Source organism: Solea solea, chromosome 6, assembly GCF_958295425.1.
Source record: "Solea solea chromosome 6, fSolSol10.1, whole genome shotgun sequence".
NCBI classification, from domain to species: Eukaryota; Metazoa; Chordata; class Actinopteri; order Pleuronectiformes; family Soleidae; genus Solea; species Solea solea.
The window spans coordinates 12,644,631-12,661,723 of record NC_081139.1 but is presented as its reverse complement, the minus strand read 5'-3'; the positions used below and the strand labels follow the sequence as shown (position 1 = coordinate 12,661,723).

The 17,093-nt window shown below is 40.9% G+C and overlaps 1 protein-coding gene across 2 annotated transcripts in view; it reads right to left on the bottom strand.

The window, feature by feature from the left end:
* grip2b (glutamate receptor interacting protein 2b) overlaps nucleotides 1-16,573 on the bottom strand; it is a 158,134-nt gene extending 141,561 nt beyond the window's left edge. For both annotated transcript variants that reach the window (XM_058632044.1, XM_058632046.1), the window contains exon 1: nucleotides 16,212-16,573. In XM_058632044.1, coding sequence (XP_058488027.1) covers nucleotides 16,212-16,266 — 55 coding nt within the window. In that variant the 5' untranslated portion in view covers nucleotides 16,267-16,573. The remainder of the gene's footprint in view (nucleotides 1-16,211) is intronic.
* Between the last annotated feature and the right edge of the window lie 520 nt (nucleotides 16,574-17,093).

Genomic DNA, 17,093 nt, shown 5'->3' with positions numbered 1-17,093 from the left:
TGAAACTGCTGGATGGGACAGAGACATAACCCTTCAGCTAAACATGTGAGATGTGGAGAGAGGAGCTGACAGGGTGCTGACAGGTTAGTCCTGGCAGCTACACACACTGGTTTGCACAGCTATTCTTCCTAGGACTTCCATTCATTTGGAAAGTCTAAACAATCCCTAACCTCCATAAACAGTTCATGCCTGACCCTGAGCTTAACTTAATCACAACTCAGATCTTAGCCCTACATTGACTCAGTTCCTCAGACTGAGATCATGCCACAAGTCGGTGTTTATGACAGAAAAGGTCTTAAATATTGTAGACACAGAGTGTCACACTATCACCTGCAGCAAGCATGAAAGCTATACTTTCCTGCTTCCATCCATACACACATCACGTCACAGACCAGCTGGTTTAGTCTGAAGATCACCGTCTGAGTGTGTCTGGTCAAACCCTGATTCTTGGAGAATTTGTCCATGGAAGTTGTGGTTGGAGCTGTTCTTCATTTGCATAGTAAGCTTGCACTTCAAGCTGGTTTGACCATATGTGCCGCAGTAGAGACATGTATCGGCTGCAGCTTGACACTGCAACTTTACTCCACCATCACTACTTCACAGACTCTGCCTTGAAATGAAGATGGCTGCACACATATACGCAATATTGGAAACGTGAAGTGCATCTTCATTTACAACATATACTGTGAACCAACACTGTGTCCCTGCAACGGGATATTTATTTCAAGCGTCGTATGTAGAGTTCACATTGGAACTGGAATTACCTGCTCGATGTACGCTGCCATCTCATTAGCACCTATTTAAGCACTAAGCAGTAACCCTTGAAGTCCCGCAGAGGGTGCGCATGTTTCCTACCACATCATCGACACTGTCAGCCAAAAGCAGCAACAGCATCTTGCAAACCTACACCTACAGTATATTACCCAGTAATAACTTAACCTATATACTCTTACTCCATGTACGCTGGCTCATAAATATCAAATATCCGTGTGTGTCAGGGACATCTGTGTGCTCTGAGCGTCCTAATACACGGGTAATATAGTAAATAAAAAGACACTGACAAACTTGTGTTTCTGGCATATTATAAATTGATATTTTTGGACCCTTTGCCTTGACTATCGGGTCTATGTTTGAACACAGTTTGAATTTATCCAAACTATTTAATCAAACATCATTATAAATGTGTTCAAACTTTGGAAAGAGTAAAGTAAGAGTAAAGTAATTGCAGTCCTGCTAATTCCACTTTTGGCAGGCATGTTGTGTAAGTGGATCAAGCTACATGTAGCGTTTAACTGAGTTCAGAGTGGTTAGCAGGGTGTTAATATGCAAGTAAGTACACTGGTATTAGGCTTTCAGCAATTCTGGAATCACAGCAAATATTTGGTCATGGACTTGCCATTTTGAGAAAACGTAAGCCCTAACACAATTCAGTCTTACAAAAACACGAGGAAATAAATACACAGTGACACACACAGCCTCATTTCACATTTAATACCATGGAAAATACATTATTAGTTTGGCATGAATGAGAGTCTAGGAGAGGCAGCCAGATCGTCGTGCAGGGGGGCCGGTGGTGCATGTGTGTGTGTGTGTGTGTGTGTGTGTGTGTGTGAATATGTGCACTACGGTGCACTACTGTGTCCCTCCTTCTCATAGTACTCTGTTTAGCCTATAATTGAGTTATAAGCTGCATGTGGGTGTGCAATTAACAGAAAACAGATAAAGAAACTGACTGAAATCTGCATAAGCAGTTAAGCCAAACTAATAACAGCCAGCTTCAAACAACATTCATTCTGCCTTTTATAGACTTCATTTAAACAAATACACACTTTATATACATGCATATGTAACATGGTGTAGTTGCTGTGCTACTAGGTGACGCTGTTATTCAAAGGAATCAGTATTTTCGAGTTTTTGAGTGTCCATTCCCACTGCCGTGCTCTCAGCGTGTGTTATGCTACCACAGCCGATCACCTGCTTTTTCAGTGGTGCCGGATGCCCTCCATGACACAGAACTTATTGGGACCTTTTTGGGAAGCTTGGGACCAGCACTATACACTGGATGTGGCTGGGGTCAGCCAGCCAGAGTGTCCAATTATCCCAATCAATGGGAGCAATATAAATTGGTCAGCGGTAGCCCAGCCCTTCACCTGTCAGGATTGTTTTTAAACTCTAAATTACTGTAATAACCACAACTCTAATGGTTTGGGTGAGTAGTTAGTTTTCTTAAAAAGGAGGAGAATGAAAATCTTATTGCACTGCGCCATCGGGTAAAGTTTGCATTTGTGTGACCTGAACCCCAATGTTCTGAAGGGAAAAGCACACTAATGCAAACTGTTACAGCCCAAATGGATGGCAAAGTCAAATGTGATGCAGGGCACATGGCATCTTAATGCTGTGTCAATGTTTTGTTCTAAAGTAAAGAGTGGAACATGGAGAAAAACAAAGGTTTGCACTAACGTGCAGCAGACAGAGACTGGAGGCAATCATGTACAGTACACATGTGCACAGAATTGCAGAAAATGCCAAAAGGCATAACTCTCAGTGGAGTTGACCTGTCTGTAGGTCAGCCAGCTGAAACCGGAGACCAGAAGGGGCCACACACACATACACTAATAACATTATCACAGAGTGGCAGTCACACATATAGATGCTTTTCTCATCCCGGATGGTAAGAGTGCTTCTTTACAACTGCTGAGATACACATTTTGAGGATATTTATGGATACAAAAAGATAATCCACATGGCCTGGTTGGAAAATGTGTGATTTGCACACTCAACAGAATCAGTCACACACATGACAAAATGTATTCACTTAAAAAGCTGATTTTCTTTTTTTTAACATTCAATTTCTTATCTTGAGTTCTCCACATCTCTGGGCATGTTACTGCTGGAATCATAGTGTATTATCCATCATCTAATGTAGATGATAGCACCTTCCCTATAGCACCTGACATAGTACACACCCTACACAGCATATAATTAGGTAGATAGAAAATGACCCATGTGTCAGTGTCACTTTGTAACATAGACATAGGGATTTACAAAACATCAATCAGGCCCATGAAACCCTCTCCAACTGGATGACTTTAATAGTATCTACTGGTATCATGTGCATTCTGCATTGCCTTTTGCTTTTGTCACTATACTTCTGCTCCAAGTGTCCTCTGTATTGTACTTGACAGGGTCAGACGACAGATTAAGTTAACATGTTAATGTGAATATGGATGTCAAGGGTTTTTGGCTGAACAGTTAGTTAAGAAACAAGTTAAGAAACTGACTTCTAAAAACTTTTCAGTGCGATATCTCGGACCTTAAGTTGTGGCTACTGCTCACATCTGATGCCACAAAAAAACTGGTAACACTTATATTTACATTTACACCTGTAAAGAAGGGGATTTAAGTTGTTTAATGTTGTTTTTGGGTTGTACTGTTGCCTAATCATTAAAATCAATCCATCGTCACTGTAAGCTGCTCTTAAACTTGACTCTTGCTGCAGTCATTGCCAGCTTCAGTGAAAGTCCCTGCTCACAGTCTGAGATCTCGATGGTAGCTACTCAGGGACACAAAGAGCCAAGATAAGCCTGAGTTTCCCTTATCTTTCCCGATAAGTCTGTATTATTATCTTGTTGGGTGTTTTCTTTTCATTTCATAGTTTTTGTTGCTGGATTTATTCCTTTCATTATGGGAGAATGCAGCTGATGTAATGCAATGGACCCACTGAAATTAAAAAGCAGTTGTGTTACTCCTGCTATGAGAACAGTAAAAGTAAGACTTTAAAGATTCAATTAGATTTTTTTTTTTTTTTTTTTCCCTTTGCCTTTTTCACACTCAGACAACTTTCTTTTTTCTCATCTTGAGCTCAGTAATTTTTCACCATGTCTGCCTGGCTCACTCTGGCACTGTACTCTCCCCCACCATTACCCCACAACCAGCCCACACACGCACACACACACACACACACATAATTCTCTTATCCTCTGTGATACTGCAGAGCTCTGCCTTAAGTCGTGGATCTTGCAGCAGGATCCTGGATTGTAATGCGGAGGGTATAATGGCAGTGATACATCTTCACACATAGGTCTTCTCATTCCACAAATGACCATGGTAATGTTCCTCACCAGGGAAAATCATCAGAGACATCAGAGACTGAACATCACCTGAAACAAAACGTAGCCCTTGCAGTAGCCCGTGTGCCAGTGTGTGTGTCATTAATCATTACCGTGAGTCAGTAAAGATTATGGTGACTTGCGTAGTACTCCATACTTATAGACCTATGTCAACATCTATCATAAAGAGTAACTCATCAAATAACATGCATTTAACATGTCAACATCAAATAACTATAGCATTTATTGTTACAATGATATGGTGGCGCAGTCAAGACACATTCATATCCTACAACAGAAGAAAAGGTTTATCAGATAATTATAGGATGTAGGAGCAGCACACGACAGAAGAGGGGAGGAGCAGAGCTGAGTTTGACAAGGCAGGAAGATAGTATAGATGGCACTGAATAAAAGCCGTGAGGAAGTGGCAGGAAACTGCTGTGAAACAGGGAAAGTACACAGAGTACGTGGGCAGTATAAGAGGGCATTCAACAATTTGAACTGGGCATATAGAGCGAATGAATGAAGCACCCTGCTCAGAACAAATGGTTGCTTCTGCCAGCAGACACACAGATAGACTGAAATGCACACAGATACTAAAGGGACTGGTATGAAAGGGAGGGAGTTCTGGACAAAGAGCACTGGGTGTTTGTTGTGCACATATGCAGTAAAAAGACAGGGTTATATTGTATAACTGTGTGTTAAAATTAAAAGGGGAGAGTTCACTAAATGAAAATGAAAGAGAGAATTCACAAAAATAAGATTGAATAAAGTCTGATTAACAGAACCAAACCTCGTGGCCTACCTTATAAACATGCAACCCCTTCCATTTCATTTGTCCTGTGTCTCTGGCTTCTAATCTGTCATGTTTTGTCTTAATGTGAAAGGACAAAGGAGAAGCTCAGACAAAAGCAGAGAAGATATGAGATTTGTAAGTTGATGACCTTGGTGACAGAGTGAAGCTCTGACTTTAACAGCCCTGTCAGACTGCACCATGCCCAGACCGGCAATCTGGCAAATACTAAAAATGGCAGATGGACTGGTCTATCAGTGGGCCACAGGGCCACCACCAATGTAGGGAAAATGTATTATAATAGCATCCATTGGGCTACAGCCATCTAATTGGACTCTACACTGTCCCAAGTGCACTTCAAAGCAGGTGAAGGACTGTTGTCACTTTAGTCAGTCATTGAAGTCGAAGTGTTGTTGAGGTCTGACTGTGACCACAAACAAACAAGTGAGGAAAGGAAAAGGAAAGGGTGTGTCTGTAGCAGAGCAAAAATAATAAATGACTCACTTCAGAATTGATGGTAATGTTGCCAGTGCATTAACATACACCAAATAAAGAGAAGGAAAACATAGCCAGCTGATGAGAAGGACTGCCTGTGGCAAAAAAGAAGGCAGCTGCAGAGAGTGACTGCTGTATGTAGTGACATGAGTGTTAACAGCTGGATGTTAAAATAAAGACTAGTGTTGTGGTGTATATCTAACCCTAAAAACACTATCAAGGAAGAAGGACCCGGGTTCCAGGCCTTTCTGGAAGTTCTCCCCGTGTGTGCGTGGGTTTTCTCTGGGTTCTCCAGCTTCCTCCCACAGTCGGAAAAACATGCAATATGGGGATTAAGTAAATTGGACACTTTAAATTGACCGCGAGAGTAAGAGTGAATGGTTGAATGGTTGTTTGTTTCTATATGTGGCCCTGTGATGGACTGGTGAACCGTCCAGCGTGTACCCCCCCCCACAGCCCTCTGTCAGCGGAGATTGGCAAAGCACCCCCTGCGACCCTCCTGTGGAGGATAAAGTCGTAGAAAATGAATGGATAAGAAGACTTCCTTAAAATATGACATGCCATTGTTGCTCTGTCAAAACAATTATTCTGAGGCTCTTTAGGAGTTGAGCTACATTTGACACAGGAAAAAAACAATTCTGTTTTATATTTATTTCCAAAAAATAAATGTGGGAATGTGTGTCTTTAATTTTTTGACAACACCTCAAACAGGTTTTATGGGACCACGGATCATAACCCCCCCCAAAAAAAAAAAAAAAAAATGCAATTGCTTTCAAGGCTCAGAGGTGTGCAGCTCAGTCACTCAGAGGATTGCCTCAGAAAGCAATCAGCCCAGGACAAGCACAACAGACTTTAATCAAGACCGAGGCAGAGAGGCAGACAGTGGGTCAGTTGCACTGTTACATCAACTAAGTATACGTGTGGGTCTGCAAGGTGGAAAACAATCTACTGTGGTCCATCTCAAATATAACAAATCTTGATACTTACAACCATGACAAAAGATATAGTGCTCAGTTTGTACAGACACTGGAGAAAAGAGATACGATTGTATTAGACGCTGGTTGTGACATAACATTACTCAAAAAGAGTATTGCTGCAGGCAGACTACGTAATACCCATAAAATGTAGGTGTCAGGTGGGTTTGGTAACCAACGTTATAAAGGAGGGCTGGGATTACAGTAAATGCTTTGTCACAATTCAAATCGTATCACGATAACTGAATCATTTACAGTAGCTGAACCTGTTAATAACAAAAATAATAACTCCTTCAGTTGCAATAGGGCCCTTCGCAGTTTGTGTGCTCGGACAACACGACTTCCAATACATTCGGAGAGAAACCAGACACTGATACTTTTACTTTTCGTTCATGAAGGTCGTAGAAATATCACGATTCTTGGGGGGAAAACAAACGGTGGAGTAATAGAGGACTGATGTGTGTGACAAAAACTTTTCCCAGTTACGACTAAAGGCAACATTGCAGAAGAAAAAGAAGAAACAGTATAGCAGAGGTTTTGAAGGAGAAAATTATAATATAGTAAAAGCACTGATTATACAGTGTATAAGAGTGAATGACAGTATCAGTAAAGTACAATATCATTGGACCTCATTTGATGCATTTACTGAGGCTTCAACTGGACGTTTTCTCTAATTCCTAAAATTAGATTATATATAAAGTGGCAAAACAGCTGCTATCTGCTGTGGGCAGAGGAGTCATTATAATACAGTGATAAGGTTATCACCGTGATCGGGGAGATGTAAACGACAGGAATTAAATGAGTAGAAGTACAAAGGAGAGGAGGGAATAAGCAGGGAGGCAGGAAGTACACAGTCATGGAGGCACAATGAGAAACCAAGAAACCAAGTAAAGGAACTTTAGAGGCAAACGGTAAAGATCTAAGGTGAATGATGCCTGATGAGATAAGGAAATAGAGATGAGAAGGTCGAAAGACGACAGAAAAAGGAAAGAGGAAATCAAAGCAGCCTGAAAATGGGGGAAGAAAAGGGGGGCCTGAGATGAGCTTGTAAAAAGGAGGAGATGAGGAGGAAAGAGCAGAGCATTTGTTGTTCCTGCTCTGCATGAGTCATCGTCAGATCCTATTATGACTGAAGCAGCGTTACTGCTCTCGCCCACTTCTAACCTACGGCTACATGCCTTCTACACACATCACATTCACACACACACACACACTCAGAATTTGCCATTTCTATAGTTATGAGGGCATTTGTCTTATTGTACAATGTTGCAGTAACAGCTTTTCACATTAACATGGTTACAATTTACAGATACACTGGCAACAAATACGATTACAACCCATACTCCATGTCATCGTACAACAAGTGGGCACTGAAATACGTTCCATGTTTTCTAAACCTTTAAACCTCGCAATTCAATATTCAATATCTTGACCCACACAAGAGCATTATTATAAACAAGAGAACTGTGAATTTAACAGAAATGCTGGTGTGATGAAAAATGGTGACAAATTCACAGTATGCATATTTACTGTGCCCTTGACTGTAGTGGTGTGTCTGACCATTACTATGTTGTCAAAGACAGACACTTTGGAATCGACCTAGTGGCTTTAAATAAGTTTGAAGATTGACATAAAATTATTAAATTGCATGCGAGAAATAAGTATTTATTTTATGCATCACTCCATAACCACTTTGCATTTTTGCAATTTTCATGAAAATTTGTGAGAACTCTCCAAAAATTGGAGAAGAATGGACACAGGACGGGGCAACTATCATCGTAAAAAAAAAAAAAAAATAAAATAAATATATAAAATAAAATAAATATATTTGAATGCTGTATTCTCACAAGCGTCTATTTAAGAAGTAGCCTTCAGAGTCCATCAGAGGGCACATGTAAGGTTTCCTTAGCAGCAGCAGTCACAGCATGTTGGGGATGCAAGACTAATAGAGGGAGACGCCACTCTCTGCAGACTGAAGCCCATTGCTTTAATGGAGAAACACGGTGTGCACCGACACCGACTGTAAGCTGGCTCATAAATACCTGATCAGAGACACCTGTGTACTCTGAAGTGTTTATTCCATCCCACTCAATTGAGTGCTCTAACACGAGCAGCACTATTTACAAGGTAGCATTTATTAAAATTGTTCATAAAATAATGAAAACATAACATGTGTGGAGTATATTCTGGGGAAAAGTGACAGCACTAACATGCTGTGGAGAAAACTGCAGCTAATGGTAACAGCACAGTGCAAGCATTTATGTGGATACCAACTGTGCAGGGACCAGTGCGATATTGGATGTCAATACTACAGTCGAGTTGTGGTTATTAAAAACGTCCAGACTTGGATGCTATTGAACTTCTGTGCAGTGCAGAACATTCATGACATGCACGGACATAAGTGTTTGTACCACTGAGGATCTAACACAGATACATATGTGCTTAAAGCCACCTGCATGTGACAGTTGCTCTATCTGGTTCAGGACTGCGTCAGTGCAAGACGCTCAGCCTGAAGTCGACATGTTACTGTGCACGTAAAATACAATACCTAATACAAATCTACTTAGAAGAAGAAAAGCAACTGCGCTGTACTGCATTATTCACTGAGAATTCAGAGATGGACTGAGTTTCTAGGCTTCTTGGTCCAATATATCCCCTGTGATACCCAGACCCTGTGAAAGGTCAGCAATTTTAAAGTTCAAACACTTTGAACTTTGCGTGTACAGGCAAAATGTGAAAATGTGAAGGGTATGTGATGCCCCAGGCAGTGCTGTCCAAGGTTTAGGTGTGTCTCTCTCTACAGGAAAACATTCCAATAGATACTTTAAAGCCAGTATGTAAGTAAAGTAAATACCATTTAATTTGCCAGTGCGTGAGTCGACTGAATGACCAGCTGTCTTGAATCTTTAATAACCCACACAAACAAGCAGCCACAAGATACTTCTGTCTACTCCAAGATGCTTGAGAATCTTCCATCACTGAGACCGGATGTTGAGAATCAGATGGAGACACACTCGAGTCAGTAAGAACAGAGACGACCGTGTTCAGATCCTCCACCTCATCTGAGAGCAAACATGAGTTTGTATGCATTGTAATGTTTGAACTCCTGATTCAACGACAAGCACAAACATACGCAACATTTTAAGCCGCCCTGAGCTATTCATGTAATATCATTGTTTGCACAATTTCTGGTAATCCTTCCCACCATTCTACTTCCTTACGAATGAACGATGGAGGCTACACGGCAGTGTAGACCAGTACAAATCCCAGTTGAACTGAGGGCCTTTTCTGGTCAAATATGTACTGTTGCATTTACATTTCATTACTAAAAGTGCGCTAGAACACAATCAGCTATATCGTCTGATGCGATTTTCTTCTCCTACTTTCCCATAGCAGCACAGAGCATCAACACAGGTGGAAACTTCAACTGATCTTTATGGGAAAGCACAGAATACATCAGAGTTTCTGGGAGTCAGCGCAGTGGACGGGCTCAGACCCTGGGCTACAATGCATGATGATTGGAGGAACTGTCTGAAAGGCAGAAACCACTTTTTGAGTGACAGCATTGTCAAAATATACAGTCTCACACAAGTGAAGTATAGATACAACGGCAGCATTTATGCATAAACTGGGCCTGAAATGAGCTTCCCCTGTTTCAAGGACCAGCAACTGCCACCGTCATACATGTACAACTCAGTGCTGAAAGATTACAAGGACAACACACAATGGAATGTGAGATTGTGAGAACACAAACAGGCAACAACCAAGTTTAATTTAGGTCAGACTTCAGGTTAATTAGGTTTTTGCCGATATGCCGTACAACCAACAACATTTGGAATTGTACATGGTGTTAGCTGCTCAGCATCTGCTAAAAATAAATGAATAAATAAAAGCTATACTGTATTGCTGAAGCATTAGAGCTTAGTAGGCTTATTAATCTTCGCCTGCTTATGTTTGCCAAACATCAAAAAGTGACCTTTTTTGAACTTATTATTATTATTTTGGCATCAGGTTCTAAGAATAATACGTGATAAATGGGTTGCAAATAAGTAACAGTATGCATGAACAAGTTGATTATGAGTCTGGTCCTTGGTGGTGTTGTTCGTCCTCTAACGTACAGCAGACGCTGGTGCACACTGCTTTCTGTCTCACTAATACTGGCATTGTGCAATTACACCACTGCCTATAAAACAATGTTAAACGCTGTCACCTTCAGCACTGTCCTCTCTCTCCATCCCCTCCTCCAATCAATCAGTGATTACACAACTAAGCCTCATTAAAAAGGGGTTTTGAAGTTCATAATACACTCACACTTCATTTTACTTTTGTGTTGGAGAGGAAATACAGCAGTAACAAAATAGAAATACATCACATTGTATGTGAATCTGACACGTGATAGCAACAAACCAGGAAGTCCCGATGACGATCAGATATATACGATATACCAGCCCTCTCGTTCAGAATGAAATTTGTTTCCGAATGGGCTGTATTGGATTAGAGTTTCAGATTATTCTGATTACTTGGGTCCATATTAACATCCTCTTCCACCCCACTTTACACACAGATCGTAGACACCGCTATCATTTATTTTGCACCCTTTAGTATCTCACCGTGGTCTGTATGATGGATGAGTGTTGCACACATAAATATTTGAATATTTGAATATTTTTTTTCCCTCATCATGCAAACACATACACACAGATCCATTAGCTGACCTTCAACGGGTAAATGAGACAGTTTGACGATCAGACAGCCATTGCACAGCAATGGCAAAGCTGCTTATGAAATCATTACACAATTGTCAATTGTAAGTGTGTACCATGATAAAGTCATGTCTTCACAATCTCCACAGAGTATGACATGCACTTACTTTCCTAAGATGTAACCTAACTTCAAAACTTGGATTCTCCTGAAAATGTAATGATAAACATCATTGGGATAAGTCCCCGTATTTTTGACTCTATAAACAGATTAAGGTCCCTACAACATGAGTAATGCCAGACACACAAATTGCAGTGTACATTTCATTGTAACTGCCACAAATGATCATTTGGTAGTGACTCACAGGTACAGCTTAGGAATCACCTGATTCATTTTCCACATGCTCTTTCCAGTACTTATTCCACATGTGAAGCATCAGCACTGTGTAGAAAACATCAAAGAAAATATAGGAAGAAAAACATATTTTTATCCATTTATTTTTATAAAGGCATTACCTGTGTTGTATTCCAACACATCAAACTTAATTCATGTTTGTCTATTTAGATATTTTTCATGCATGTTGCTTGTGCTAAGTGTTAGCTGTTAGCTGTAAGACAGTTCATGGATACAAGAGTCTGGGTCAGTTGTAACAACGTCGGTCCTTCTTTAAATTTCAGTATGCCTAAGTGCATTCAATGCCATTGGCAATGTTTCAATGTTACAATGTTTGCGTTCCCAAGCATGCCGTACACTTTGTACGAGATGGGCCAATAGGAAGAATTGGAAGTGGAAATAAATCAGGATGGATGCAGGAAGTAGATTTTCTCATCTTCCTTAAGCACTTTGCAAACCACGCCAAGGTAAGCCCTGAGAAAAAAGTGCTACTAAAGACGCTTACCCCCTACTCGACAGTTTACACCATTATGCTTGACACATTACTTATGACAAGCTCTGATCATTCATACACACCTACAGTTCTTACAGTTTCATTTCTGGTTTTTGATGCAAATCAAATAGAGTTTAGTATATTTTTGTGCGAATGACATTTTTACATCCATTTTTCATGACTTCATTAAGTTACTAAAACTGTCATGTCACTAATCATGTCCTCTTCTCCTCACTTCTGCTGCTCAAAAAACACCTAGTCATTCTGCAGTTAGATGGGATAAACCCCCCTGTCTCCCCCCCCCTGCCATCACGCTCCCTCAGGTCTGATAGTATTGATTGGTAGAGCCCATTTTCAGATGAAGGACACAATATACAACAATAATGGTGCATTGTTTATGTTCATGAAGAGCAAACATGGGCAGAAGAAGAAGAACAACAAAAATGCACTACAGCTCCAATAACAGAGGCAATGATGATCAAGGCTGTCATCTCCTCTATACAGATTTTTACAGAGAGCCTGAAACATCCACTCTTGGGTCCATAAGGCAGTTAACATTGGACAGCAGGGTCACTGTGTGTCAAGCATACTCAATATCTAAAATATCTCACACACATACAGGAGTAAGCAACCATCAGTCCATATCTCTCCCTGTCCATCTGGGGTTTCACCAAAGTAAACATTTTCAGACCAGTTCAGCCCAATTTTTTGATGTCAAACTTTACCACCAGGTGTCAGGTTTCACTCAGCTTCTGGGTAAAACAGGCAAACAAAGTCAAACAAAGTCAAACAAAGTCAAACAAAGTCAAACAAAGTCAGCTTGGTGGCAGTGACGCTCCTCTAAGCCAGTTACCTGACAGCCAACACAGAATTGATCCAAAAATGAATTCAAAGATTGCAGTAGGACCACAATCAACAGTACAAATGAGGGACACACCACAGGGTCGACGGAGGATATGACTCCGTCGACCGAACGCTTCAGAGGACCCGGAAGTCAAGCGCTGTGAAATGAGACGGTCCAGTCTACCCACCCCCTGCTTACGTCACCAATCCTCCGGCTTCTTCTTCTTCTTCTAATTATGGCAGGCGGTAGACGACACCTGCCGGCTCTACAGCTCCCCTTAGCTAGCAAGAAATTTTTGTACGTCTAACTTAATTTATTAACTATTATAAATCCTATATTTATTATTTGGTTAAGTTGTTTAGTAGTAGTTAGTTTAGTAGTATTGTTTGTAGTCGAATAGTTTTAGTCAGTTTTTGAAAAAATGATATTCTGATTAATATATATAGTGATTTAAAACAACTGGTACTGACTTTTATTAAATTATGACTTAATATATGCCTTTATCCATGAGTAACCTCACTAGTCTCACAAGATCACATGAGCACATGAAGAAAAAAAGACAAAGATGATAAGACCACTGGGAGCTCCTCCACTGCCAAGACTTAACCTGACTTTTTGTTCAATTTGGGATTTACATTTACATTTGAAATGTACATTTAAGCATTTGACAGATGCCTTTATGCAAAGTGACTTACAAAAGAGGAATATGCTACATTTAAAAACTAATAAGACAAAGATGAAATGGACATAAGCATTATGAGAATCTCCGATATCTGTCATATCCCTCACTGAATTAATAAAAAATCAAGTCGAAGCCTTTTGAATGAGTCAAATTGCCTGAGGAAATTAGTGGCCAGACCCAGCCCTAATTCATAATAATTCATAATTTATTTATGAAGTTTGATAAGCAGATTAGCCGTGTTAAAAAAAACAAGCTTCTTTCAACTGAGACAAGAAGCCAAAGTTAAATCAATTCTGCTGAGACAGAACTCTTGAAAAACTAGCTCACAGACATGAGCATAGCTCTCCAATTTTGGCTTCACTTCCCTGGCTCCCATCACACCACAGGATACATTTCAAGTTACTATTGTTTGTGTACAAGTGTCTTGATGGACTTGCTCCACCTTACGTCACTGACGTACATCACCTGGTCGTCCCCAAAACGAGTCTGAAGCTCAGGGGTGATCGGGCCTTCGCTGTAGCGGTTACCAGATTATGGAATGGTTTGCCACTTCCCATTAGGGAGGACTCATCACTTCCTGTTTTTAAAGTCTCTCTGAAAAACTCCCCTCTTCACATTTGGCATCCTGCTTAGTTGCACGTACAGCTTCACACCTAACACAATTACCTGTTACAACACACCTCAACGTATGGCATCCACCCAACAAATGTGTTTGGCTGAGCAATGCCTTTTGCCTTTCTCTTCCTCTCACACCAGTTAATTAGTAAACAGTTTTTTCTGTCTAAACATTTCAGGACGGTATATTCTTGTACTGTACCTGTCACCATAAAAATAAATCTTATAAACACATACACTACAAGACTAGAATGTAGACAACAGAACATTACACTACAATGTGATAATTAGGTCTTATTTTAACAAAGGTATAAAGATATGAGCCACCTCTCCTCTGAGACAGAGAGCACACGTTTCTGAACAGAGCTGCAGTGATTTGCACCCACTGAGAGCACTGAACACTGAGATCAGCCACTGATGTTTGGTGTTATGGACTGGCTTTCTGCACTTATTCCAATTCTGCTGAGAGATACTGAGTGTGTCTGAAGTGTACGTTCTTCCACACGACAGTAGGAAATCAAAGTGTTTACATGCCAAGCACGATTCACATAGGATGTTTATGTTGGCGTACAAAATTGCCTCCCACAAACCTCTGTCATGGAGTCGAAAGCTTACATTTTATTGCTGTAGAATTAAAATTCCACTCTGGAGCTAAGGAGCAGAGGCCAAACTGTGACAACCAGCCCCAGATTAAATTTACAGTGTGGACAAAACTTATACTGTTACTTTCAAGATATTCAATAAAGAAAAATCATAACGGGGTCCACCAAAAATGATATTCTGATTAATATATATAGTGATTTAAAACAACTTTTATTAAATTGTGACTTTTTTAATATATGCCATGAGTAATCTCACTAGTCTCACGAGATCACATGAGCACATGAAGAAAAAAAGACAAAGATGATAAGACCGCTGGGAGCTCCTCCCCTGAAGGCCCAGCCAAGACTTAACCTGACTTTTTGTTTAATTTGGGATTTACATTTACATTTGAAATGTACATTTAAGCATTTGACAGATGCTTTTATCCAAAGTGACTTACAAAAGAGGAATATGCTACATTTAAAAACTAATAAGACAAAGATGAAATGGACATAAGCATTATGAGAATCTCCGATATCTGTCATATCCCTCACTGAATTAATAAAAAATCAAGTTGAAGCTTTTTGAATCAAATTGCCTCAGGAAATTAGTGGCCAGACCCAGCCCTAATTCACAAGCCATGTCACGCAACAACACAACTCTGCTCACAGTTATCAGTCATTACTAAAGGGGAAAACATGTTTGACGTAAGAGTTGTTACTTCATGCATACTGTATGTGTAAAGTAAATCAGTAGAGAGTCCATTTGAACAGGTTTACAAATTACTCTTCTGCTACTATGTTCTTCTTACTCATAAAACATAAAGTAACAATAAAGCAGCTGCAGTAATCTTGTCTTGAACTCTTGGCTAAATTCAGCTTATCACACATGACCATACAGAAACAGTCTCACTGCCTCATCCAGGCTTTGTCAACACCATTATGTATCTTGGCATCACATGCGACAAACACTTTCTGAACCGCACATATTCACATTATGTCATCATGCACGCGCGTGCACACACTCCAGCTGACCAACATCACAATTGTCTTCTCTTGTTTTCACGGACCAACACGCAGCCTCACCCTCTCTTGGCAATACACACAAACACGCACGCGCATGCACGCTGACCTGCACTCATCACTTGGCCCGCGCGCACGATCCCTGCTGTGGCGGCGGAACAAAGCCGCGGTGACACGTGTGCGCATGGCGCGCAACTCCAACACGCCGATCGTATCGTGCACACTCATATGGTCCAAACAAACACGCACACTCGTAAACGACGCACGCATGCACGCACGCACGCATCCACACAATTGCCGAGGCTGCAGGTGCTTCTCAGTCAGAACATGTGCGCACTTCTAGTGAGCCAGGAAAACTCATGAAACAGAGACCGAAAATAATAGACACACATGCTCACATCTCAGCTCATATTTAAACTGCAGGAGGGAAATCCACACTGCTCGCGCGCGCACATACTCACGTGCCAGCGAATAAATAATAACACATTAATTTACTTTGCTCGCCTACCTTCCTCTTGCATCCGCTGCAGACAGAAAGTGAGGTTCCTCCGCCAGCCCGGCATGGTGATGAAAGATAGGTCTGGATGAGGGTGATGGGGATGAGGGATGAAGAACAGGAGTGATGAGGATGATGATGGTAGTAGATCCTGTCCGGTGAAGGTGATGACAGACGGCGGCTGCAGCTACTGCAAATATAACGGCTCCCCCAATTCCTTCCTCTAATTCTTTCTCTTCTTTTTCGTCTTCTCCGTCTTTCTTCCTTCTTTTGTATCTCCCCTCCGGTTTGTGTATGTGGGAGAACGGTGAGTAGTGGCTGCTCTCTCCGGTAACGACCCCGCTGAAGGTCCGTGTGACAATCGGTCCCGCTGCGGCACCAATGCGCTCCTTCTTTCTATCTCTCTCCCTCTCCCCCTTTCTCTCCTGCACTTCAAATGCTAAAACATTCACTATAAATTAAGTTGATTCTGACTAAAGGGCATTCAAAGACCAGTTAAGTTGTCATTTAAAACTCAAGAGCTGGATATTGAGGTGCATTGAGGTGGATATTGAGGTGCAAACATCCACATCAGGTGTGTTAAATTGTTTCCTCTGGCCTGTAAACCATGTTTAAAATATTTTTTATAAAAAAAAATAAGCTTTTATAAATATTCAATTCTGAATGCATATGGAACACTGGAAGCTAATTTAATGGTCATTTGGTGTAACACCCACACAGGTGTGTTGAGTTGTACTAATTAACCCCCCCCCCCACACACACACACACACACACACACACACTCTCTCTCTCTGTCTCCCTCTCTCTGTCTGCTGGTAAATATCTGAGGTCACCCACATTCCAGGTGCTAATGAAGATTAAAATGCAGCCTGTTTGTCAGGGAAATGTCTCTTG